Here is a 27479-nt window from a genome sequence, read left to right on the forward strand (position 1 = left end):
AAACGGAACCATTCCAGGGCCACTCCATCAAGACCAAGCGCCATCAGCCCATCCGTGTCAAAGACAGCACTAAGATCTAATAGGATGAGTGCCGCTGTTTCTCCTTCATCCAAGCGCTGCCTTAACTCTGTTAGCCCCACAAAGGGGAGGTTCTGTAGAGAAACCAGCCATAAAACCGGACTGGGAAGGATGAAAGAAATTCTGGAATTACACAAAAGAGGTCAGCTGGCTATTAACATGTTTCTCCAGGATTTTAGAGAACATGGGCAGCAAAGAAATAGGAGGGAAATTGGAAAAGTTAGTAGGATCCATACTTGCTTTGTTCAGGAGAGAAAGGACCATCGTGTGTTTCCATTTCTGGGGAACTACCCTTTCATTCAGAGAGGCATTGAGAAGATCCATGATCTTGGATAACAGGCAGGGGCCTAGCTGCCGAAGCAAATGAGGAAGAAGGGGGTCCAGGGGAAAGCCTGATATAATGAAGTGGAGAGTGAAATTACAGGACAGAGAATCCAAAGGAAGCCAGGTATTCAGTTTAGGAGAAGGGCTAACGATAGGCTGGAGGGTTAGATTCATTAGCAGAAAAGAGATTCTAAGTGATTGCTGGAGACTCTCTGTGAGTGACTGCTATTTAATTGGGAATAAATATTTTCAACCTTTTTAATAAAAAAGAGAGCAAGTTCCTCACATTGAGTGTGGGAAAGAAGAGGTGAGGTTGACTACTTACAGGGGTCCGACAGTTTCTTCATCGCCTTAAAAAGTGTTTTTTTGCACAGTTTTTGGCGTCTAGAATCTTTGAGTAGAAATCGTCCCGGGTAGATTTGCAAAGCCCATGAGATTTTTTGGAGCTATTTTGTAATTAGTTTTTGATTCTCCCTTGTAAGATTTCCTCCAAAGCCTTTCGCGGACCTTGCATTGTTTTTTTCCACATTTTAGCATTTCATTGAACCAAGGGGCCAGAGGCATACACCGCCCAGAGCTTCTTATAGAGGCTGGAAAACCTAGATCTATATTATGGCTGACAGCCGGGAGACAGCTCCGCAGCTAATGCGGCTCCATGAGGATCAATGTTTTGGCCTCATTTTGGACCTTTCAGTGTGGTGTAATATGCATTTATGAATAATGTCCTGGTCCGAGGTCGACAGTTCTTTAAGGTCCGGTCTAGTGGGTTCTCTACATTTATTATTTTACTTTTTACTGTAGAAGAAAAAAAACTTTTGACTCTCGCCAATGTACCACCCTATGTCTCACCTTATACCTCTCTCTCAATATGTCCTCTACCGCCGACTCATCCCAAACCTCATTCTTCTACTATGATCTCAAAAATATCAATCTCGCCGCCTCGATCCCTCCTTGGGTCACCCCAAACCTCATTTTACTACCCTGATCTCCCAAACAACCCCCTCTAAATTCTTCCCTGATGTATCACTTCTTTGACTCATCCCAAACCTAATTTTATTACTAGAATCTCCCCAATTCATTTCTAGAGACTATTTCCTCCTCCAGCTCTTGTTTTACTTATCCCAAACCTCATCTTACTACTATGGTCTCCCTAAAAACACCTTGTATACTCTTCCCTCTTCTATCCCTCCATTATCCTGTTCAATCAAACTAACAGACTTACATGTCCGCCACTCAAGTTAACTGACATTTCCCTATACAAATCCTTCATAAAGCGTTTTTGGGTTCGGGAGCAGCGTGCTACTCGCCGAAAAGCTCTTTGACGCCTCGTCAGTGGTAGTAAGCACTATATAAATACAAATCACTCCAATTTTTTGTAAATAAGCTGGACGAGGGGTAATAAAGAGATGCATTTTGTCTGTACCTCCAGCAGAACACACATTTGTTTGCACAAGCCAAACTGGGTGTGGTCTCCATGCACCGGTGACTCTCGATGCCATAGAAGGTGTGCTTGTAGCAGCCTCCTCTGCCCCGCAGCATCGACTGGAAAAAGAAATAGAAAAACATCATTAAGCTTCTAGGAAATAACCATTCTGCAACCATAGGTTTAAGTTTTTACTAAGAGACTAAAGTCATGCGTGGATCACGAATACTAGACTCCCAGATTAAGAACCACTGAAATTCCAAAACGCCCTTAAAACGTGACTGTTCCAAGACACAAAAACGGAATGATTCAGATGACCAAGTAAAAAAAAAAAAAAAAAAAAAAACAAGAATTAGAAAAGCCAATAGGTCACGTGCTAGCACACGCAATGTTAGAACAGTAGAGCGAGACACACAGGAGGGGGCAAGTATGAACGCAGAGGGGCTGCAGTTGCATAAAGTCGTTCCTTATGCAGTTGAAAGAAAGCACTGAAATGGAGGAAAGAAACAGCAAATAGAATGAGGTGAGACATGAATACTCTACTAGGCTGGGCCAAGACATGACTGCCAAAGTCTCAAGTTAAAGACAAAAAGAGGAAGGGTGACGAAAGCCAATAGTTGAAAGCGGCAGATGCAGAGCTCACTGTATGCACGCTGCAAGCAACAGATCTGTTCGACAGCTGCCCTCTCAAAACCCAGATCTGAAACCGGTATGTGCAGCGTGGTCTGTTCCCGCACTCTGCAGCAGTTCATCTGCAAGCTGTATCCGAGGGTGGCCGCGCCTGGTTTAAAACATCTCTTTGAGCCGCGCTCAGCCCCTCTCAGCCCCTCTCATAAATGCATAAAGGTGGAATCATCCCCGTCACCCTTGCAAATGGACGAGACGGATGCTCTGCGGCCTTCTTGGGTTAATGAAGAGCGATGTGAATCCAACACTACAACATCCCTGGCTTGCGTCGCTGCCCTGGATTCCTACCTGCAGGCGGCTCCGTTGTCATTTCCCTCCCTCCTATTGTCAATATTTCCAGGCAAGTGTTTGCTGGCACTGAAGACGGACGGGCCGTTTTCTCTCCTGTTCGGTTTAAAACGGGCGTCCCCACAGCCTTGAAAGTGGGCGCATGCAGCAACGTGAAATGGGGGCAATAGTCACGAGTATCTTGAGAATGTCCTTATGCAGAGGATGGTGCGATCTATGGGCAGTAATTGTGGTATTTGTGAGAATTGCAGGACGTACATGACTGAAAAGTTTAGTAACTGTGCACAACCCAGAGACATCTCACTGAGACCCCTGGGTTTCTAGAGCCATCGGGTGTAATAGAAAGTGTAATATCAGACAGAACGTTTTAGCGTCACCACCACAAATATAGACTTAACTTTCCAAGGTTATTTGAAATTTTAATACAAAGAAGCACTTACTGAAACGGGCAGACCCAGAGACATTCTTCCCACCTTATAACTTCTTAAGCAGATAACTGATGTTTCTGACTGTTTAGATGTCGGAGGGCAACAATAAAGGCGGGCCCCTCAAAGAGTCGAAGCTAAGCACTCTCCGAGTTACTGACCGAGGCATTAATAGGTGTTAATGGACCACCTCATATTCATTTCCATTGGGCCCACCGGAGCCATCCAACACGAAATACTGCTCTTCACCTGTGACTTCTGGGCTATGCAACCTACATGGACCAGTCTCAGCCCTCTATTTATTTTTAAACACACCATGTCTAAAAATCACACAATGGATGCAGTGCCCCTGTTTGCGCCACAGTACACCATTAAACAAGTGTGCACGATCACACTTAAAAACGCTCTGTCTTCAGCACAAGCGCAGGTTGACACTTTGCATCCCAGTTGAGAAGAGCGCATTTGTGAAACATCGTCGTTTGAAAATGTGGCTCCACCTTTCACCATTAGCGTGCCCCCTCACCCCTTTCCTAGGGGTGACCACGGGAGGAGGGGGTGAAGTCCACACAAAGCCAGTGCACCTCTCAACAACGGCTTTGGGTCTGTGCCAGTGTCTTTAATAAGGCAAGGGGTCAAATGGTAAGTGCCCCCTCATTTGCATGGAGCAGACCCCATGGTTATGGTTGGAAAAGGGGTGCAGGTACAAAGGGGTGCAGGTACAATCAGTGCTACAGAGGGGGCCTCAAAGGCATCTGCGCCTCCCTCCTCTAATATAAAGTGCCTGGGGTGCAGGTTCCTGGTTTGTAACACTGCAGCGCTCTGAGACGGGCACCTGAAGGCCCCCCATCACTCGGGTAGGGCCGCGTGTTCGGAGGGAGCCGGAAAGGGCTCGACTTCGAAGGGCAGACGGTGAGACTCCAGCCCCACTCGGCCTGGTCTCGGCTCAGCCAAGCTTGCAAAGAGAAGCTGCCATTCCTGCAGAATTTTATTATTCATGACTCGTACCTCCTGTTCGAGTCACCTTGCACATTCCTGAGCGATGGGGATGAAATGCTTAAGAGCGAAATTCTGCTCCGCTTTCGAGTAGGTGAATTATGCAGAAGTGAGTTTTTGGCAATAAAGTCAACTGTTCGGATCAAAAACTTCAGACACCATTACTTTCAGAAAAGCGAAAACGAAGATAACTGGACAAATAAAAGATTCATTGTATACACCTTATAAAACAGAAACACGTCGCTACATACTTACGACGCATTCATTTCCAGTCTGCATAGCCGAGTTTTGAGGAATTAACCTGATCTACGCCCTTGTGTTTTTTCCACACCATGGTATTTCTCATCCAATTAACTCGCCTGCAGCCTCTTCTACTCTGGCACTCCATTCCACCCCCAGGCACCAGCGCCGCCCTGGACATGCACCCTCACACTACACGACGAGGCTCACCACCAGATGCATATTCAGGTTTGAAACCCTCGCCCATGCACTCCAATCCCAGTATGTACTCACTTCCACCCGCATCCACTCACTTACCTGCCAACCACCCTCACCCTTTCCCACATACTCATCCTTAATCTCAGGGTTTGTAACAGTAAAAGAGGAGTTGAGGGATCATTGCTAAGGGTGCGCGCGCTGTGGGAGCGGCTGCTGGGATAGCAGCGAGGGTGGCCTGCTCTTCACGCGCCCACACCCCTTATCCTCTGCTATTTCCTTGTGTGGACCCATAGCCAGCATGCCCCCAGTTGTATCCATGCAGCTCAACAGACTGAGCAGTGGTCCATTCATGCACCTCCCATTGGAGACAGGAGTGGAGGCGGTCGGCAGCAGCATCTCTCGCCTTCTGTGACCACGACATCAGGTGAAGTCGCTGAGCTGTACAGAGGTGAGCCTTAGTGAGAGGTGATCATGTGAGGCCGGAGGGACCAGATGTACCTCTCCACCTCTAGCATTAGCCAAGTGCCCAAAACTGCCCATACTGGATTGTGAAGCAGTCTACTTATGACCCAGCGGACTTTGATATTTTTACTTGACCTGCACCCATTATATCAGGTGGCGGCTCCTCTGCTAGGGCGCAGGAGCGTTGGCACACTGACAAAAAAGGAAAAATAAAATGATACTAACTTCAGTGCGTCTCGGACAAGACTGGCGGATTAGGGAGAGGAGTGGTTTTCACGCCTGAAGTGCGCAGGTCTGCTTGGCCAGCACTCTCGTTTTTGTTTAGGTATTCTTTTTATGTCCCTCGTCTGACCTCACCACTCGGGTCTAGTAGTAGCCGCTACTGATTATATCCTAAGGCAGCTTCCCATCTTAGTCTACCTGCTCCAGTCATTTGGTCGTGACTAATCAAAGCGAGTGGGCAGAAATGACAAAAATTCTCGGTGCAGGTCGTAAGAGGCTATGCACATGACTGGTCTGCATAGTATCCTCACAGACAAACACAGGATTACATCCCGAAGCCAAAGATTGGCATCACTGCAGTGCAAAACCCACTGGTGCCTTCACACATCAAGGAGACTTCGGGAGAAGGAGTATTTATCTGTTTTTGCACAACAAACTTCCTGCTTCAAGAAACCCTTTATTGTGTTTGATTCACTATTCCCCAGCCGAAAGCCCCGCCGAATCACTCCAGCTAATCCTTGGACAAATGAGCTCATCAGGCCACGTTCTAAACTAATAGCTGGAGTTGGAACCAATGTATGGAAGTTACATAATTTGTGCAAGAGCTGGCGTTCTATCTTGTCAAGGAAACTCCATTTTCCTATTTGGATAGATTCAATACATAGAATAGTGTAGGAGGAAGTTTTACTTTAAAGACCGATATCATATGCCAAAAATGCCTTCAGCCCATTGCGTTGTAAAATGCACGTAGCCCATTTGCAGGAGTGGCAGCTTTGGAGGAACAGTGTTCAATGTGTGATTTGTCCCTTGTATTGCCAGCTGTTAGCGTCCCCCAGGTAGAGGTAATAATCTACAAATTCCTGTTTCTCTAGACCAATTCACCAGGCAAATTATTCTTTCTTCTACTTTTTAAAAAAAATCAGAATTTTACTCTTAGAGACATTTTTCTTCAAGAAATGTACCTCCGTATATTTCTGAAGAGACAACAATTTCTTATTCAACCCAGTAGGAGTTAAATCCTTGATTGCAATATTGTCTGCATATATCAGACAAGAGAAATGAGGACCACCGATCTTCGGTGAATCACCCATCTGATGCACAAAGCATTTTGGCAGGTCTGCTACGCACAAAGAGAAAATAAGTGGGGCCAACAAACAGGCCATTTTCTGTAGGTATCATGGCATATAGGCCTTGATCACCCCCAGTAGAACCGGACACCACATATGAGAGTGCAAAGCGATAAGTGATAAAAGTGGGGCAGGCATTCCCATTGTTTGTAGTTTTTTCCATAGTGTTGGCTGCTCCCCCTTATCAATTGGCATTGAAAAGTCTTTATATGCACAGACATTTATCCCTCAAATTAAAACATACTCCTCCATCAATTTCAAAATACAGATATTATCCAAAGTGCAGTGTTTTTTTCTAAATCCTGCTTGTTCAATAGGAAGGATTTTGTCTTCTACCACACCCAGTCGTAAGATGATCCAACATACTATGTGCAAATAATTCCCCTACCACATCTTATAAAGCTATTTAGCGGTAATTGCCCGGAAGATGTCTAGGCTCCTGCTTAAAAAGTGGGATTCAAATACTCCCAGACCAGGAAGGGGGTGGGGGGGGGGGGGGGTTAGTCTTCCTCTGCTGATAGCAGTACAAGAAAAAGGCAGTAAGATGAGTAGCACACAACATAGAATCTTTTTCCATTATTGACATGGGAATTTCATCAGGACCCTTTGCTCCAGAGGCTCTCATTTTCTTAATGAGTCCTACGATCTCACTCCTCAAAGGAACATAGCAGGACTTGAGCGGTCTAGATAATACACTTATGAAGGGAGATGTCCAAGCCGGATTAGAGTTAGCTGAGTAGAGCTCTTCAAGATAGTAACTCCAGACTTCAACTTTTATGGGGCTTGAGAAGGATTTTACACTGAACAACAACTACCCAAAATTATTTCCCAATACCTTTTATTGTCATTCCTTGAAGCAGCTTCATTTAATTGGACCCAGTAATGATCTTCCTTTCCTGGTCTTAAAAAGCTTTGTTTCTGAGATCTTTTGCTCTACAATAATTTAATTAATTTACTTTGGTCGATAGAGAAATTCTGGAATAGAGCCTCACTAATTTATTTCTCCGATTTAAAAATATTACCGGGTTTGGGTATGGTCTCTGCCAAGATGGAACACAATTAACTTGACAGGCAGAAACAAGTGTATTTAATGTAACAACCACGGGATACCAGTGGGTCTAGCAGTGAAGGCTGCTGGACTCCTATTATTTGCTGCTGATCTACTATTAGTATTGTCAGTATCTCCTAATTTTAAAGATGCTTAAGTATTCCAGTGAATTCTACCATTTGATTTTTTTTAAACTTAGATTTATTTTTACAATTCCATAAGCCTACTTCTGTTATGGTCACATTGATTTTACAAGAGATCAACATATGATCACTGTAAGAACTTTCTATAACTTCCATATGAGACAACATATTAAAGGTGTCACTGAAACGATTATATAATCAATAATAGATTTTGCTGGGATATAATCTCATTCTCCCACTGGCAATTATTAGATCTATATTTCTCATTCTTCTATTAAAGTAAGGCCTCTTACCAACCCAAATTTTATTTGGGAACATAGCTGGGGGAGTTTTTGGAGCTTCCTCTTTCAAGTTATTTGAGAACAGCCTTATACTATGCGTAGAGACTTAGCCAACAAATACTAAATGTGTGCAATCCTCACGACATAGTAGTCGAAATAAAAACAAATAAGTCCTTCAATAGGTAAGCATGGAGGGAGTCTGGGGGATGTAAGCATTTTCAATTAACAGTGCGTGTACTCTCATGATTCTTCGTGAGATCTATCTTGACTCCCTGAATTAAGTTGGAAACATGAGAAAAAGCTTTATAGACCCACCTTAAGTTAGTTCTGAGCAATATGGCTAGGCCTCTAATCACAGGAAGAGCAGGCCGGGTTAACACAATATAGACTTCTATAGTCCAATTCTATACTATCCAAGATTCTTGAATGCAAACTATTTCCGCTCTCTGTTTTTTCAGAAAGATCAATTTACTTTTATCGGTGTGTAAGCCAGCTGCACTCCAAGAGATTTTAAGATCCTTACTAGGAGCAATTCTTAAACCTTAGCCCCGTAGAGCAATTGGAACTGGAATTGAGGGCCTCCGCCACCCAGCTCCAGCTCCATTTCCACTTTTTCTCATCTATAGTCGATCATAGTTTGTTCCATGTCTCTGCAAGTAATGAAACTCTCCTACCTCTTTTTCCAATCGAGACCCGCATTATACTTAATCTCTGCAGGTGGGAAACTCCTGAAGGGAGGCCTGAATGGCAAATGACTGGACCAATAAGGGTATGAAAATTATGCGTGAATTTTTTTTAAATCTCTCTCCTTCGGAGGAACAAGATCAATACTACCACAATGCAATTTATCACTGTTAAAGATTATAAGGTTGGGAATCACCTTTGAACAGAAGGTCATTCTTGCCCCTCCATAGCTACCATGATCTACAATTTGACCAAAGCAAAGTCATTACTCTGCACCATTTGGAGGTCTGAAAAGCAACCCAATAGGAATGACCTATTCAAATTCAGCTCCTGATCAAAAATGGAAAAAAAATTCTAGGGGCAATGACATCAGATGACTGGTTGAAATATCCCAAAAATCTCCACCAGGCACTCGCTCATTAGTATTATAAAGAACATTATCCCCAGATGTTGAAGAAAATAATGCAGCATTAGGGTTAAAATTTTGAGATGGCATCAACGCTGGACTTATCTCCTTGCAAGTCCAATGTTTGATCACATAGGATCCTTGGTGACATCGAAGAACCTATTCTTTTTACTACAACTTGTCCTCCTTCCCACTTTGCTGGAGTAGGATTAGCATTCAAGATAGAGTTTGAATCAAAGTGCAGTTTCTTTGAGCTTTTCAAATTTATTCTACATAGTTCTTTTCTCTTTGCCATCTTCTGCTTGTGGTCACTTATTTTTACTATTGATCTTATCCTCCACCACAAGTGGCAGGTCTATTGTGCCCTTTGTTTTATGAAAGATGGGGAAGGCATTCTTTACCTTACTCACGGTTGAAACCTGTAGGAATAAAGGGGGTTGAAGACAATGACGAGGAATCATTTAGCTTAAAAAGAATTTGTAGCGATAAAGGCTGATCCTTTCCAAATAGATCCACATTTTCCTTACTCTTTTTATCCCTGTTAAAGGACGCGCCTGCCTGGGTACTAAAATCCCTCCAACTGTAATTTTGTGCAGCATTCACTAGACATGCTTTAGTTAAGTTAATGCTGCTGCAATGGAGTTGAAGCAGGCACTCACCTTTACAAAGACCAGACTTATTGGGGGAGAAAGGGGTGGCTTTTCCATTAAAAACATTTTGGTCCGAGACAACAGTTTTAATTAGGGATAGACAAGACTCCAGTATGTAATCGGAATTGGTCACAGATTTTTCCATCCGGGCCAGTATAGAGGACAAAACTCTTTCCAGGCAGTGCAGGGATTCGGATAACAAAACCTTATTCCCTGGTGGGCTACGTGATGAGTGTGGACTCAGACACAAGTTTAGAGTGTATGATGCTCTTGAGTTTGATATAGATTTTCCACTGGGAGTACTACTGAAAAGCTGCATCTTGATTGTGGGACCAAGGGGTGTATCCTTTACGTTTTTCCCTGGGTTAAAAGAGGGTGAAATGTCAGTGAGTACTTTAGATGTATGAAGGCCATTCTTGACAAAATCCATTATAATGTCTGGGAGGGCATAATCTTCTGAAAGAGGGCCTTCCTCCATTGGTTCAATATATGTTTCGATATGTGACCGGATTGCGCTATTTACAAATGTATTATAAATTTGGTTTGACGCATGCAACATTTCTGTTTTCCCCTCCTCCCAAACCAGCATCCAGATTCAGAGTTTATACAGATGGCTGTGAAAAGAATTGTACTTGTTGGTTTTTGAACCAATTCTTGCCCATGCGCATTACATGTCCAATAATATACTGAGAGAAATTTAAGAGTTCCTAGCTGAGATATCAGATGACACTGAAAGAGGTGGAAGGAATCAGTGCATATACACACCGAACTGAAAACCTTACACCACAATGACTGGTCGAAAGTAGGGCTGACTGTAAACTGGTGTAGACAAAGGTGAAAAGACGAGTTTAAATGGTCTTCATTTGCAAGAAAGATTGAGGTCTAGTCAATTTGCAGCTCTTCGTTGCATGAATAATACATAGCTTGTATAATGTAAAGTGTGGAAAGTTACAGACATCTGATGTTCTTACTGTACATTACTAAATAAGGATTATTAATGTGGTGTATTTGTCAATAACAGTCCATGCGAATACTTACTATTTTGAAACAAGCTTACAAGTAAAGGTTTTTAAGGTATTAAATACTTGCGCCTGGTCAAAACATGGTCAGGTTCAACTGCAACCAATGATGAATAGGATGCAATGGAAGAAAAAGTATGCAGAGATCCAAACACGCTACTGAGCATTGTTAGGTCAAATCTATTTACAAATCTCATACGTCTTGCATAAAGCGATCAAAAGACGGTAAATGTACATTTAGCTTCAATTGAAGAACACTTCCAATCTCCCCTAACAAAGCATATCATTAGAAAGGTGCTTGAGTTGGTCAAGGCATACATGGGATATTTAATGAGATCAAAAGAAGGCTACTTTTATTCCAATTAGTACCCATTCAGAAGTTACTGCCATTTAATGATGTCCCGCCTTCGAACATACCTTTGTCCATCTGCAGAGCTTGACTCCAGAATGGCTTCCGATCAGCCTATAACCTGGAAGATAAAAGAGGAGGCTGAGACGGATGGTCCCCCGATGACAGCACTTTCTAAGAAGCAGGAGCTGGTGCAAGCGCTTAATACTTTATCTTGACATTTTCATCTGCCGCCCTTTGAATGAATTCTGCAGAGACCTTCAATGCTGGGGTGATAAACTGCAGTGGAAGCGCATTTAATGTCTGGTAGCAGTAGCTACATGAAGTGAAGGTAGACTGCAGCCCCTGTATGGATGTCACAGTAACTGGAAAGTGTGTGACATGCCTACAAAACTCGCCTTAAAGCACAATCCAACTGATACAATGTGATGGGGATCCCTGGGATATCTATGAAGGTGAGACTAGTCGCATGCTCCAAGAAGCCGTACCCAAGGTGCTGGATCTACCAAGCTTATAATTGTGCCTTCTAGAACAAGGAAGGGCGAGGAGGGCCCCTTGGCTGAGAAAAGTAGTGTTTATTATTATTTTTTACCAATAACCAGGAGTTCGCACTGTTAATTCCAAAGAGGTTGCTAATGAGTTCACTTTCTTCTCTTGGAAAGTAATTAGAACGCATAATTTCTCTCTTAGACGTCACAACTTTCCCTTAAAATATTATCACTCTTAGAACACAGAGCAGTAGTACTCGTTTAGCATGTATACAGTACATTATCTTAAAGCCCTTCCCTTAAATAGCAGCAAAAACAACAACTTGTATTTATATAGCGCTTCATACGGCACGCCTGGCCTTCCTAAGCGCAGACAATACCATGTGTTAGTGTAACCACTTAATGGTACTCCTTTTACCAACATCTGTAGTATCAAGGCATTCATACTTGTGAGCTGCAGATCTCTATATATCTTAACAGCCAGTGTTTAACTCAATGAGACATTTTGATTAAATAATTATATTATGAAATATCATTATGCTATAAAATTTGAAAGCAATGTGAATAAAACATGCAGAATTGGTGTATGTGTGTTTCTCAGTGTGCTCTTACAAATGCAACAATAGTATTTAGTTCTATTTTTTAAAATACACTATTTTCTTTAACCTGTATTCAGGCATCATAATGCTGTATACAGTTAATAAAATTATCAGGATTAGCTTTTTAATACAATATTACCAATTACTTTTCAGAAACAAGTAGGTCTGAGTTAAATGAGCCCCTTGGCTTTTTAGGTCGAGCCTGGTCAGCGCATGCACTGCTCTCTGAGAAATGCGGTATTAGAATACGGACTTGAAGCTTCGCTCACTCTCCGCCCATATTTTTCATTGGCTTGTGTCGCTGTCCTTTGTAAATGCTGGCTTCAGATTTGTTAATAGGCTTGTTAGTCCATCCTTAGTACCGCCTCGTCTTCATTTGTAACCTGCCATGAGGACTGGCCCTTTTACATCTGTTGTTACACGGACTGTCTTATTTAGTCTGTAAGCACTATTTTCTTTAATGAGTTTTTCCCACTGCAGGCACGACATGCTTTCCTAGAACACTGTGCCACTGGAATCAAGCTATCCTGCTGAAGAGGGGTGGCCACAGGAACTTAGCCTTCCCCCTGTCCCTAAGGACTCTGTAAAAAATCTAGGGGTCAAGTGGGACTCAAATCTTTCTTTTAGCAACCAAATACAGACCGTTTCAGCCGCTTGTTTTTCCAAGATCAGGATGATTAGGAAATTCATCACCTATCTCCCTAGTGACACCAGGAAAACCATAGTCCAGGCATTGATTACATCTCACCTGGACTATGCGAACGGCCTGTAGTTAGGGTTGCCCACGGGCCTCCTACATCGGCTCCAGACAGTCCAGAATGCGGCTGTTCAGCTGGTCTGTGGGGTTTCCCTACGCACCCATATTTCGCCACATCGCAGAGCATTACATTGGCTACCAATCCATCAAAGAGCTGCATTCAAAGCCATGACCTTAGCCCATCGAGCAACTAGGGGTAGGGGATCAGCGTACCTCTCTGTTAGTATCCGTCCTTACTGTAACTCTCGGAACCTCCGTTCCAACTCCCAACATCTGCTTTCCATACCAAGATTCAGGAAAGCACGTTCTGGAGGTAAAACCTTCCATGTCTGTGCCACAACTCTCTGGAACGAACTCCGGATCGCAATTAGGATGATCCAGGAAGAATTACCCTTCCGTAAGGCACTAAAACTTTTCTCTTTTGTTAACCCCCCCAGGACTATCACTCTGCTTTCACTCAGAAGCGCCGGGACACCCCGTTGGGTTAGCTGCGCGCTATATAAAATACACAAAATAAATAAAATGGTGAGCAAAAGAATGATGGATTTAACCCAGATCTCTTGACTGGGGGTGAATGTTTTGATTTGTTCTGCATTCCGTCCATCAATTGTGTGTCTTTTGCTTCCTACAACATACAGCGCGCAAGGCACACTTTCACTTTCCAAGCAGCCCAGGACAACGGTGGCCGCTTCTTTGAAATGGAATAGGTCTCCCATTTACAAGAGTTTGAGCTATTGACATTGTAAATGTCAATGCCTTTTATTTATGTGGCACTGTCATTTACAATGCTAATAGCTTAAACTCTCGCAAATGAAAGAGACCTATTGCGTTGCAAATGCTTGTTACTCCCAGGGAAGGGTGCAATCAATTGGTAAGTTACAGCATCCCGGATCAGGTCATAACGATACCTGCAGCAGTAGGGAGGGAACAAAGGTTACAAAAGAAACGTAGGTTTAAAAAATATATATATTCCCGATGAATCCTGGACACATACGGAACAGGCAGCAAAGGCATCAATTTGCACACAACGCAAGGCAAATGGCAATAAAATACTTATGCAATGGTACCGTACTGCAGCTAGGCTTCATGCAATGTTTAGCTCACAAGAGGCATGTTGGGAGATGTGGTGAGAGAGGCACCATGGCTCATATGAGGTGGCATTGTGACCAGGTTCAGATTTTTGAGCCGCAGATTCTTGACCAAAATAACCTGACAAAGGCCATTGTTGGCATACCCAAGAATCCTTTCTATTGTTATTGGGAGATACAGGTGCGGAAACGGAATAACTGTTAACTATACATATTGGTACACTTCACACATTTGTTACTTGCAGTCTAACGAAAAATAGCTCATGCATGGAAACAACCAAACCCTCCCTACTCTTAATATGTAGTTGTCCAAACTACAGTACATATCCTCCATGGGGAAAGAATCAAACAAGAAGAAATCGGCGGCTCTAGTCTCTGATAGAGTGGCCAAATTGAAAAACACCTGGATGCACTTTAAAACGTATTAAACATGTGGGACAACATAGAGCTGGTCCGGCCCAATGTTTCCGGTGCTTCATGGGTCGGGTTTGTAGAAAAACTCCCTCCCCCTCGTCCAGTGAGGATGCTCAGGTGTGTGGTATGGTGTGTAAGATAGATTGCACACTATTTAACCCCTTCGCCGCGGCAGGAATTCCGCTGCGGCGCTGGGGTGGTTTGGGGGCAGTTGCGGGTCCGCTGTGCTCGTGACGGAACCACTCCGTCACGAGTCACGGGTGAATTGTGCTCATGACGGAGTGGTTCCGTCACGTCTCCGCCCACTGCGCTAATCGCCCGCACAGGCGGGGAATTAGCGCCGCGTGGGCGGAGCGGCCGCCAACGGCCGAAGCATGACGGAACCACTCCGTCATGAGCACACGCCGCCCGTGGCTCATGAGTGGTTCCGTCATGAGCACGGAAAGGGTTAATTATACCCCTTCATTGGGAATCAGTACTCACAAAAAGAGTTTGTAGCTATTGTCTGCCGTCCCGTCCCACCCCCAGAGCTGCACCCGTTACAAAAATGTTATGGTAGGCTTAGATATGTCTTGGACTACTGTGTCGATTCATGATGGTTGTAGCATATTGTATCTATAAAAAACCCTTTAAATAAAATTTGGGGAAAAAACCTTTATTTTCAAGTAATCTAATTTATCAAAAGTCGACCACTCTCAGATAGTTTAACGAACTCTTTCCAAAGGGTAGTATGGAAAAAAAACGGGGGCACAATGTGCATTTTACAGCACAATTTTAAATTGGATAAAATGCCATCGTTATTAAGGGACAACCATTAAATATTCCAATCATTTTATGGAGAGTAAGACAAGTCTTATAGTAAATGGTAGCAAAATGGAGCCTTTTAAGACCAATAGCTCTAAAAATGGTCTACAAAGCTTCAGTTCTATCAGGCAGTTCAAATAATCGGGTATGCCGTTTGACATCGCCCTCTTCCATTTTAAAGATGATTTATAAAATAATGAAAAGTTTATGTTCCTTAATTTCCATCTTCTATCTCATTTCATTTCACAGCTTGCCCGTTCCAAAGAAATTTACAATCCTATTTTAGCATTTCAAATAATCATGCAAGGAGCAGGGTGTAAAAACAGATATTTATGCAGAACCAGGAGACCGAAAGATCAACACCAAGGTCAACCAATTAGCAGACTCAAAAAATAGAGCTGCTACTCAGACGTCACAGATTCAGACAATAGATATCTTTAAGGTTACACTGGCTTCACACAACAGTACTGATGAGAGCATAGGTGTATCAATGTAGATGAGGAAGCGCCTCCACGTGAATCATGAGACAACTACCACAGCAGCAAGAGCTCTCTGGTACCAAGGACACAGCATCTGCAATGTGTCCCCCAGACTCAGTGTGCACATGCTGAATATTTGTTCTAAATACATTAGTGAAATGCAAACACTTGGCTGCTAGCACCAGCTAGACAGTCCCACAATCCTAAATACTGCAGGTTGAGGCGAGAAACAACTCTATTTTCCGTGGGTAATCATGTTGCGCAGGAGCATCTGAGCAACCACCCGCCTGATTACAGTAATTTCTGAGAGCCTTGCTGAACCCAAATGCACTGGGGAGAAAAACAACAAGAACAGAACACAGGAGTGCTTGCTCACCTTCTCCCTGTGACACGGTCATAAGGTTAAGCCCTCAACAGGTTCTGAGTGCCAACCTGAGCACTCGCTTTCAAACAAATCCCTCCACAGCCACTTGGACCGGCCTGTGCCGTTTTAATCCTTGCAGCCATTTGGTAACTCAGCTTCCCACTCACCGGACCGGGAGAGTGTGTAGAGAACCTTTCCCCAGTCTCTTGTGACAGGGCAGCAAAGGCAATTCCCATAGTGATTTTAGAGTGACTGCGGGGGCACAGAGACCCTTTGGGTCTTGTATCAAAACGCTGTACCTTTCAAAGTGGAGGGGGGGTTGGGGGGGCGTCAACTGGGTTCAGGTGGTGATTTTCATGGTTGAAGCCCATGACAGCTATCGATTTGAAGTACTTTTATTCTTGGGTCAATATTCTGGGTGTGGATGCAAATCCAAACATTTCATGAATACGCAGTTACTCTACCACAAGGAGTCTATAGAGCGTATGTGATCTTAAAAATACCACTGTAACAATGGGAACACACCACCCGGTTCCGCGGCCCCCTTCCCCATGTACTTGCATCAGTACGTATAGGTCCCCTCAGCAACTTGGCCAGCTTTAGTTGGATACACCCCATACCCTGATTATGCAAATATTACTGCTCAACAGCTACAACCATTGCATGCTAATTTAGTTAGACTTTGTAGACACTTAACTCAATATGTTTCTCGCACCTTTTAGGCTGTACCGCAAGGCCCAGTTGCCTGCAGTGCCTACAATAAGTCCTGGAATTGTTCTTTCAGTTATGGTCAAAATTCACACTAACCTTGAACAAATTTCATTTTATATCATCCAAAAAACAAAAACAAATTGAAGCTGCGTTTCCCCTTACAGGACCACAGGATATGCATAGGATACTGACTACGTGCTTACCACACAAAATAGTTCCCGCTATAGGCGACTGTAACACTTGTCCGTGTCAGTCTTTCTGGACATGTTAAAGCAAATACAGAAAAGGCAAGGGGCAGCTGCGGTCATGTGTTTGGGTATGAAACTAATGGGAAATTTTCCTGTGATGTCAATCAATGAATCAGGGAGGTTTGTAAAGCGTGGCTACTCACCCGTGAGGGTCTCAAGGTGCTGAAGGGGGGGTTCTGCTGATCCATCTGGGCATGGAGGTTCAGTCGAAGAGGCAGGTCTTGAGATCCTTCCTGAATTGGGTCAGCGACGGGGATTGCCTGAGGTGGAGGGGCAGGGTGTTCCAGGTCTTGGCAGCGAGGTAGGAGAAGGATCTTCCTCCAGTTCTGGTCTCCGGGGGACAGTGGCCAGGGCAAATTGGGCAGAGCGGAATGAGAGGCGGTGGTTCAGATATGCTGGTCCTGCATTATGGAGAGCTTTGTAGGCATGGTGAGGAGCTTGAAGGTGATTCTCTTGTTGACTGGGAGCCAGTGGAGTTGTCACAGGTGTTGAGTTGTTTGGCTGTGGCGGGGGAGGTCGAGGACCAGTCTGGCTGAGGCGTTTTGAACACTCTGTAGTTTCCGGAGCGGTTTCTGGGTGATGCCAGCATAGAGTGCGTTGCCATAGTCGAGTCTGCTGGTGATGAGTGCGTGGGTGACAGTCTTTTTGGATTCCATGGGGATCCATCTGAATGTCTTACAAAGCAGGCGAAGCGTGTGGAAGCAGGATGAGGATACGACGTTGATCTGGCAGTGCATTGTGAGTGAGGAGTCCAGTATGAATCACAGGTTACGGGTGCGGTCCGTGGGACGGGGGGGTTCGCAGTGTGACGGGCCACCAGGAGTCGTACCAGGCTGAGGGCTTGGGTCCCAGGGTGAGTACTTCAGTGTTGTCTAAGTTGAGCTTTAGGCAGCTGTCTTTTATCCAGGTGAAAATGGCCTTCATCCTGCTGTGAAAGGTGATTCTGGCGACTGTGAGTTTGTCAGGCAGGGAGAGGATCAGCTGGGTGTCGTCGGAGTAGGATGCGATGTTGAGTCTGTGATTCCAGACGATGGCTGCAAGGGGGTGGGGAGGTCATGTAGACGCTGAAGAGGGTGGGGCTCAGGGAGGAGCCCTGAGGCACTCTGCAGCTGATCTCTGTAAGTTCTGAGAGGAACAGATGAAGTCGGACTCGCTGCGTTAGGCCAGTAAGGAAGAAGTGGATCGAGTCTAACATTAAAGGCGAAGCGGCAGCTCTGGCTATATGCCAGCGGCTTACAGTGGTGGCACAAGTAGACCGTGAGCTACCTATAATTATTGCTGATGTATATATATCCTTAGGATGCAATATTTTGGGAACCAGACCTACTAAACCACCGCTTGGCAAATGTAGTACTGACAAGGAAGCCAAGCAGACCCGTGAGTATGTTAAACAAGCATTTGCAATGCAATAGGACTCGCATTTCTAAGAGTTTGAGCTATTGGCATTGTAAAATTACAATGCCTTTTATTTATGTTTTGGTTTTAAAACACATAAAAGGCATTGTCATTTACAATGTCAGTAGCATAAACTCGCATAAAAGCAGTGTGCGGCGTGCAGCAGTGTGAGGCGTGCAGCAGTGTGAGGCGTGCAGCGGTGTGAGGCGTGCAGCAGTGTGAGGCGTGCAGCGGCGTGAGGCGTGCAGCGGCGTGAGGCGTGCAGCGGCGTGAGGCGTGCAGCGGCGTGCAGCAGTGTGCAGCAGTGTCGTGCAGCATGCAGCAGTGAGTAATGCAGCAGTGTGCGGCGTGCAGCAGTGTGTGCCGTGCAGCAGTGTGTGCCGTGCAGCAGTGTGTGCCGTGCAGCAGTGTGCGCCGTGCAGCAGTGTGCGGCGTGCAGCAGCGTTTCGTGTAGCAGTGTGCGGCGTGCAGCAGCGTTTCGTGTAGCAGTGTGCGGTGTGCCGCAGTGTGCGGCGTGCAGCGGCGTGCGGCGGGGTGCAGCAGTGTGCGGGGTGCAGCAGTGTGCGGGGTGCAGCAGTGTGCGGGGTGCAGCAGTGTGCGGGGTGCAGCAGTGTGAGGCGTGCAGCAGTGTGAGGCGTGCAGCAGTGTGAGGCGTGCAGCAGTGTGAGGCGTGCAGCAGTGTGAGGCGTGCAGCAGTGTGAGGCGTGCAGCAGTGTGAGGCATGCAGCAGTGTGAGGCGTGCAGCAGTGTGAGGCGTGCAGCAGTGTGTGGCGTGCAGCAGTGTGTGGCGTGCAGCACTGTGTGGCGTGCAGCGGCGTGCAGCAGTGTGCGCCGTGCAGCAGTGTGCAGCAGTGTCGTGCAGCATGCAGCAGTGAGTAATGCAGCAGTGTGCGGCGTGCAGCAGTGTGCAGCAGTGTGCGGCAGTGTGTGGCATGCAGCAGTGTGTGGCATGCAGCAGTGTGTGGCATGCAGCAGCGTTTCGTGTAGCAGTGTGCGGCGTGCAGCAGTGTTTCGTGTAGCAGTGTGCGGCGTGCAGCAGTGTGCGGCGTGCAGCAGTGTGCGGCGTGCAGCAGTGTGAGGCGTGCAGCAGTGTGAGGCGTGCAGCAGTGTGAGGCGTGCAGCAGTGTGAGGCGTGCAGCAGTGTGAGGCGTGCAGCATTGTGTAATGCAGCAGTGTGTAATGCAGCAGTGTGTAATGCAGCAGTGTGTAATGCAGCAGTGTGTAATGCAGCAGTGTGCGCAGCAGTGTGTGGCGTGCGGTAGTGTGCGGCGCGAAGCAGTGTGCGGCGTGCAGCAGTGTGTGGCATGGTTTGTAAACAACAAGAAAAGCGGACATCAAAGGAAGGGTGGGAGGGAACGAGCATATGGGGTGTGAGTTATAATGAAAGTTAATTGTTGTAAGAGGGGATGCAGGAAGTGAGGCCGAGCGCGCGCTGGCGAAAGCAGTCTGCTGCTTTCAAGTCCGATGCCAGATGCCAGCTTCGCGCTTGAATGCCTCACATGCACTGGCCATAAACCGCATTCCTAAGGTCTTGTGCCCCTTACTAAATCTCTCTGAATGCATGAGGCGGCGCACGTGCAGGAAGTAGCTGGTGGCAAATGGAATGCGTGTGGTTGTGCGAGTAACCGCCACCCGATCCGTCTGGGAAGCCTTTGGGAGCATTTTCTGAAGCCCCTACATAAGTCCCGCTGAGCAATCGCTTACGCGTTAGCCAGGCGAGACCTAAAAACCATGGGATAAATCTAAACCACAGAACGGTAAACCTCGCGGAGGCCCCCCGGTGCCCTCAGAGACGCGAAGATTTTCGTGACTGCACTAAAATCAAGGATCCAGACAGGTATCAGATTTCTGATGTACGTTCTCCTAGTTTCTTAAGGGACTGATCTGAAAAGCAGCACAAGAGAAGAAGGCGATCTGAGAACAGACAAGAAGAGTACGTGAAGCCAAAAAGAAACTCACAACGCTACTCAGATGTAAGATAAAGGAGGAAAAAGAAGGTTGTGGCAATACCTGCAAAATATGCCACAAACACCGAGAATCCTCCTTCTGAACAGGAGTTGGGCAGTGACTCTCCACGACAGCACTGCAGAAGTCACTATTGTAAGCCGGAATCTCCAGGAATTTCTGGCAGCGAAAGCAACTAATAACTATGTTACAGCTGAAATCCCATAAGCGCGGGTACCCTACAGATATGACTTGGATAAACAAATTGAGGGTGACATACAGTGCACCATTAAAGACATTTTTTGGGAGAATTGAATTTTGTCTTACAAAATCCTTTCAGTTTAGGTCAATTGGCCCCCCACTCTTTGTCCAAACATTCTCACAGGGTGAGGATGTAATACTTCCTTCACTTTTGGCTCTTGTCCCTGATGAAGTCAAACAAGTTCATGCAGCAGAAGGGGTCCTTGCACAACCCCAGCTTTATACCACAATGATGTTGGCTGAGATAAGGATTCTCCTGATCATATACTACCTATACGGTCCAGCCCACAAGTGCAACCACAATACCCTATTAAACGGGATGCTAAGGCACCTGTTGAAGGAATACTCTCCAAATAGGAGTACCAGGGAGTAACTGAACCCTGTGTCTCTCAGATAAATAATCCCCTCTTTCCTGTCTTGAAACCGGATCATTCATATAACATAGTCCTACAATACAGAGATTTAAACTGCCATTCACATGGTTTTGCAATACAAAATACACACAGTACGGCACGGATTAATGATATAGTCCATAAAAAATACTAAACAACCTTGGAAATTTCTAATGTTTTTTTCAGCCAAAATCTAGCACCTGAAAGCCGAGATTGGACAGCCTTTTCGCCCCTTGGCTTTCAGCGTCGTTTTGAATGACTCAAAATGGGATATAAAAACAGTCCAGGGCTGTTTGCTGCTCGCAAAGGGCTCAATTACGTGTTGGCGGTCCAAGGCCCACCAGACTCATGGTGACGCAGCGGTGGCAGCCCAGCCACCACCACACTGGCGATCCACCTGCCATATTACGATATGGGGGGTTGGTTTGCCATGGGACCGCCAATGCCATCAGGGAACCGCCATTCCTTTGTGCATGTACTCCCAGTTCCTGCACAGCATGGATGTTATAGACTATGCCGTGCAGGAACCTTGTGTGGCACTTCCATTGCGGTGCTTTTGAAAGAGGCACCGCTGTGGGACTGCCACGCCGCCCGCCAGACCACTTTTAAGTCATAATCTGGCAGGCGGACAGCAGCGAGTCTCATTGGTGCGGGAGTGTGGTGGTGGCAGCCCGTCCGCTCCACCAAAACTCGTAATCAGGCCCATAGTGTCAATTCTACATGATACCGACCCCGCCACATTGCCTTATGTAGAGGATACCTACCTAAAGGATGATAAGTTAAACCCACACTTAGCCAGAATGGATCGCATAACAATATCCACTATATATGCTATAAGTTCAATTTTAGGAAGTTTCATATAGCATTTCTAAGTGTCCTTTTCTTCGGATATGAACTTATACATGAAGGTAACAGTCTTCCCCTCACTTTTTGGAGAAGTATGCTCAATTGTAACCTCCAAATGCTTAAAAAAAAAAAAAAGGCAATCCTTATTATGATTTCTTTATTTTGGCAGGATATACATTCCTGAATATGCTCAACGCATATAATCTATTTATGAATGAATACAGCCTGGTTTTTCGACCTCAGGTTCGACATCGGAACACACAGACACACTCACATCTTTACAATCTGACTTGTTTGTAACACATCCCTTACATATTCCTGTAATTACCACAAGCCTAGTCATCCATGTTTTACCAGGTGTAATTGGATTCACCTATATCACTTTTAAGGGAGGTGAGACAGTGCAGGCAGCATACAAGTCACATTTATAGTCCAGTGCAGAAATTAGTTTTGCTTTCACAAATCAAAATACTGACTGCAGTGCAGGTGGCTATTCTTAAAGAGTGGCCACTTGCATAAAGGAAACGCACAATTTTCGTTACTCCCATGCAAGTCTTAGAGGCTGTCACTAAGGCTAGAGTTCCTAACGCTAAAGCCCTCCATCCTAGATGGATACAGTAGGTGACATCCTTAACAACTGTTGTTGTAGACTTGGTCTTTTACCCAACCTTAAAGACATTTTCTACAATGTGAGCAGGTCTATCCCACGCCCAGCTCGGTCTTCCATCTTGAACGATACACACATTGATCAAATTGATGGTTCAGCGCATCCTGCAATTGTCTCTAAACAGCAATATTCTGTGGCGTGCACCACTGTTGGTGTAATGTTGCAAGGTAAATTCCACCCACAAAAAACCCACCCAGTCCTTAGGGGACGACACTGGGCAATTGGCTTAAGTAAAAGCTTTGCTTCTTTCACTTGAACATAGGGATCATAAAGTCTCCACACTTCTGTGATTCATAATACTGTGTACAGTCCTTTAATGATAATCTACATTACTGGCATCAAAATGGCTTCAAAGATTCTAAAGGTAACACAATTGAGCATAAAACTCTTTGGGTTAAATTGGCAGACCTCAAAGATGGGTTGCCACAAGCTCATGTTATTCATTCATTGCATCATCAGCATGTGGGATCACACACTGTAGGGAATTCTATGGCTGATGGAGTGGCCAAATCTGCAGTTGTGGCTCCTACTGTTGCTGCAATTTCGCATTTTAAAATGAGAATGGATTTAGTTATCTTGGCCGCTGTTAATGCTAACAAAGATGACACCCGTTTACCTAAAGGCTTTTCTTCTACATATACTTACCATTTAAATGAACAAATCATTCCTTTTGTAACAATCCCAGGAATTGGCGATTGTTTGATTCCCAACCAAGACTGCAGTCTAGCTTTAGTGCTAAGTGCGCACTAAGTTGTTGCTTCTGCACACGCTGGCGTTGCGGCCACTATTTTGCACCTACAACAACGTTATTGGTTACATGGCTTATATCAACAGGCCACAAAATTGCCTTTGTTGTGACATTTGTCAACAAATTAAAGCTTCCACTATGGCTCGTCCACCACTGACACAACTGTTAATTTCTAACAAACCTATAAGCTGCATTTATTTGGACCACTGTGGTCCTTGTATTTCGGATACAGCATTTAAATTTTATCCTAGTTGCAGTTGATTCTTGCTCCAGATTCCTCTGGGTTTCTGCCACAGCATTTGGCTGATGCTCGCACTGTTAATAACGACATGCAAGTCTTTATCAGGACACATGCATGCAGTCAGTACACTCCACTCAGCCAAGGGCCTGGCTTTAACTTCTAAAGCATACAAAAGATTCTATGGCTTCCCTGGGTGGGCAGGTGCATTGTTCTTCTCCATACAGGCTCTACAGAAATTCTGTTGTGGAGAGGATGAACTGTAACTTAAAGCAGTCCTTAACAGCTAGAGTATTAGGCACAGGACGTAGTTGGAACTATCATCTATATAGGGTTCTACAAGCACTTAATCTCCCAAAAAGATCTCTGGGTAGCCGGACCCCACGAGGGCCTCTTTGGCATTAAAATGCACGTCCCCGACCTTGACGGTCCAGACATTGCAACAGCAAACGATGGTTGTGCTGTCTTACAGGACCTACAAAAGTCACAGACCTACAAACGTTTTGTGACGCCCAATCCAACGTGCAGTTAAAGACGTCTGCCTCTGCGAGAATCAAGGAGAAACCAGAACCTTCCAGCTGGATTTCACAAGTGGGGGATCTCGTGCGAGAGAAGGTGGAGATTAAGGAGGGGTTTAGACCATCATACCGAGCACCGTTGCCAGTCCTTGGCATACAAGGTACAGGAAATGTAATATTGCTACCGCTTCCTGGTTTTAAAGACAATCGTTCTGTTTCCACTGATCACATTAAGTTACATCCTGTGGCTGATACAGAACAGTAGGCCACAAGGAGTTTTTGGTAGTTCCTAAACTCTTCTCGCTACCATACAGGAAATTTCTTTACAGTTAGTGAGCACCATCAAGGCAGTTTCTCCCCAGCTTAAAGAGGGGGAGAGGAGGTGGAAAAAACACTACAACTAATGCTTGCATCTGTTACAACTACCAGCAACATGAGTGAAGTGAGAACTGGTCTTGCGGCTCAGTCTTCTGCAGATGGTGAGAGATAGAGAGATTGGTATGGAGATATATAGATATAGATCTATATATCTTTAGAATTTTTCCAGTCCTTTTGTGGTACCTGAGGCGCCAGTTTTTCAACAAACTGATTCTGGGTATTATGTAGGTCGAGATGATTTTTCTTCGGATTCTTTTGATGGCACTTTGTTTTAGACACTTCTGCACGGATCAGTGTTTTATTCTGAAATGCACTTATCTTGTCCCACATTGGATATATGTTTGGATAACACTTTCCTTGGTTTTTCTATTATTGTGAATTGGAATTTTGACAGCTTTTTCTTGCAGATTAATGGCCATCACCTACCAGAACGCACTGCTATAGAACTGGTCGATTAAGTGTTGACATCTCGCTCATCATCGCATAAGCTAAAAAGGCACTTGTTCTTCGGGAACATTTCAGCTGTTCCAGTAACTGATGGAATTGTTTGGGATAAAGTTCCTTACAATGTATTTGGTCCTAAGGAAATTCTGCAGATACCTTATGTATTTAGGGTTTCTATGGGTGATGATAGGGATGTTGAAACTGTAACCTCCATTCTCTTGGAGCTGGAATACTATACTGTTTTCGAATCAGAAGACCTGTACTTATATTCTGCTAATGAAGGTAAAATGTTCTGTTACCAACGCACACTTTTTAATTACACACAATGGGAACATTGCCCAACTCCCCCACAAGGGAGTTCAAAAACATAAGAATAAATTCACATATTGTTCTAGAGAGGACACATTTTACCCAAAGTCATTATTTTAAACTAGACCCTACATCACCAGAAAAAAAATATATGATTACACAAACTAAGCTAATATACCCAATTAGCTGTAGAAGGCTATGATTATTGGAAGAAAAGCATTGACATGAAATCAATTTGGGGAACCAAACCGTGGCAAATTGAGGGGAAGGAAACTTTGTTCCGAGATTGATTAATTCCAACAAAAATAATTTTTTTGAATGATACCGTTCAGCAGACCACGTGTCCAGGATTAGCAAAAATTAAAGAAATTAATGCTCCACGCATTTATTCAACTGCCTGGTTTGATAATTGGCAACATTAAACAAATTACACTGAGGAATAGTTCAATAATATGTAGTACAATGGTAAAGTTAATTCCACACTTTCAGGTCCTCATGGGTGGTTATTGTGGCCAGTACACACAAATGGTTATTATGCTAGTTTCTGAATTCCACACCGGGGATTAAGGCAAGCAGACCTGATCCCAGTTACTCCCAATATCAGCTTGAGGTATTACCGCCACCTATTCGGTGGGAAAATTCTGTCAATAACTGTCGGAACATTCCACACTGTCTGCAGTAAAATAAAATCTTTCTCTTCTTTCGGACGAGATGGACCGCTCCGATTTCTTGTAGTGTCCTAAAGCTTCACGTTCTAAAAGATTCATTTATGCCACGTATAATGAAATTTACAAATTGACACAAATGGACGCTGCAGCATGCTTAAGACAAACTGATTAGGATAATTTGGATAAAGTGCTTGCAGTGTTGAAAATAGCATTAATGTGTTGTCTTCTCGCATTTATATTATGAATAACATTGTGTCATCTGTAATTTATATTATGCAAAGTGACATGTCTACATTGTACCGTGGGCAAAGTCAGCTTAGATCTAGAGTGCAATTTAGCTGGACACTTCAAACTCTGAAAAATGGTTGCACCCCTCAGCGTTACCTTAATTCTAGTCAGCTATTCTGCCTTTAAACCCGACACAAAAACAACGATTGATGGCTAAGAAAAATGCCACATGCACCATGTTACAGCTTGAGAAGTTAGAACAACTCCCATTCACAATGGTAGAAGCAACTTCTGCTGTCTGATTAATACATGGCGTAATATCTTACCCAATTTCAACTTTGAGTTCACAGCTTGCATAAAACATTTCCCTGTCGGTAGATAAGAGCCCTTAGGAGACCACCTCATTCATGAGTTATGGTCACTCCCATTTTCTTATAGCTGTGAACGTGCCAAAAAGGCCTTCCTAACTGGAAAGGTATGAAACTTTTGTGTAGGACATTCACTTGTTTACAAACGCGTTACCATTCTTAGCGCATGTAAAGCGTCTGTAGCAAATTTGGCCGGTTACCTTAAAGGAATTACAGCCCCTTCTATTGCCCCCCCTTATTCAAGTTCTTTCACACAGAAGCCATTTAATGTTAAGCGATCAGGACTGCTGTGGAATGAAAGCTGGGGCCCCATATAATTTATTGGTTTTCGAAATAGTGACTTGCTGCAACAACGGGCACTTTTGACAGCTCGTTGTGGCCTTCTATTCCAAGTTTGCAGGCAGAAATTAACAATCTAAGCAGACTCAAAGCACTATTGTTTTAAAAAGATGTAGCACTAACATCTGCTTGAGAAAACTTTGAATTACAAATTGCAAGACTTCCAGTGAAAATAAGGTGCTTTTTAAACAGTAACCTCGCTTTACATTTCAGCAAATAAGTTCACTGCATTTTTAATGCCTCTAATACTGCCGGCCTTGCTAACTTTTTCAAAGTTATCAGTACTGGCTTGGTCAGTTCCTTTCATAAAATCTTGAAACAATACCGGCTTTTATTCATTCCCTCTTTTCCAGCGTATTCGGCGGCATACCATTGGGGTTATTCCTCATTTGTCGAATTTTGATTCTATCTTTGAACCTCTGCAATGGATGTTCCGTCTTGCTACCCTCTGGTGCTTCCACCAGTTCAGCTAAGAAGTGAGCGCATGCTAAGGTACTTCAGAATCAAACTGCTACAAGAACTGGACCTGGACTGGTTATTGACATTCCAACCTGTCTGGTATACCTGCGTCCAACCTGTCTTCCATTTCCTATGGTTCTTCTTTGAGTGGGCACAGAACGTTTGCCTGGCTCTGCAAACGCCGATTCCTGTGGGCATAAACCTGTTAATGAGTCTTTTAAGGTACCATTTTCAAGTTGGTCCATGGGCTTGCGACTGCTGCACAATGCGATGTACAA

General features: G+C 44.5%; 1 protein-coding gene across 3 annotated transcripts in view; it reads right to left on the reverse strand.

The window, feature by feature from the left end:
• LOC146859157 (S-adenosyl-L-methionine-dependent tRNA 4-demethylwyosine synthase TYW1-like) overlaps positions 1 to 27479 on the reverse strand; it is a 590982-nt gene that overhangs the window by 232728 nt on the left and 330775 nt on the right. For all 3 annotated transcript variants that reach the window (XM_085649816.1, XM_085649818.1, XM_085649817.1), the window contains 2 exons: positions 11116 to 11168; positions 1826 to 1944 (listed from right to left, as the gene is read on the reverse strand). In XM_085649816.1, coding sequence (XP_085505942.1) covers positions 1826 to 1944; positions 11116 to 11168 — 172 coding nt within the window. The remainder of the gene's footprint in view (positions 1 to 1825; positions 1945 to 11115; positions 11169 to 27479) is intronic.

The sequence above is a fragment of the Triturus cristatus genome, chromosome 3_2 (genome assembly GCF_964204655.1).
Source record: "Triturus cristatus chromosome 3_2, aTriCri1.1, whole genome shotgun sequence".
Taxonomy (NCBI): domain Eukaryota; kingdom Metazoa; phylum Chordata; class Amphibia; order Caudata; family Salamandridae; genus Triturus; species Triturus cristatus.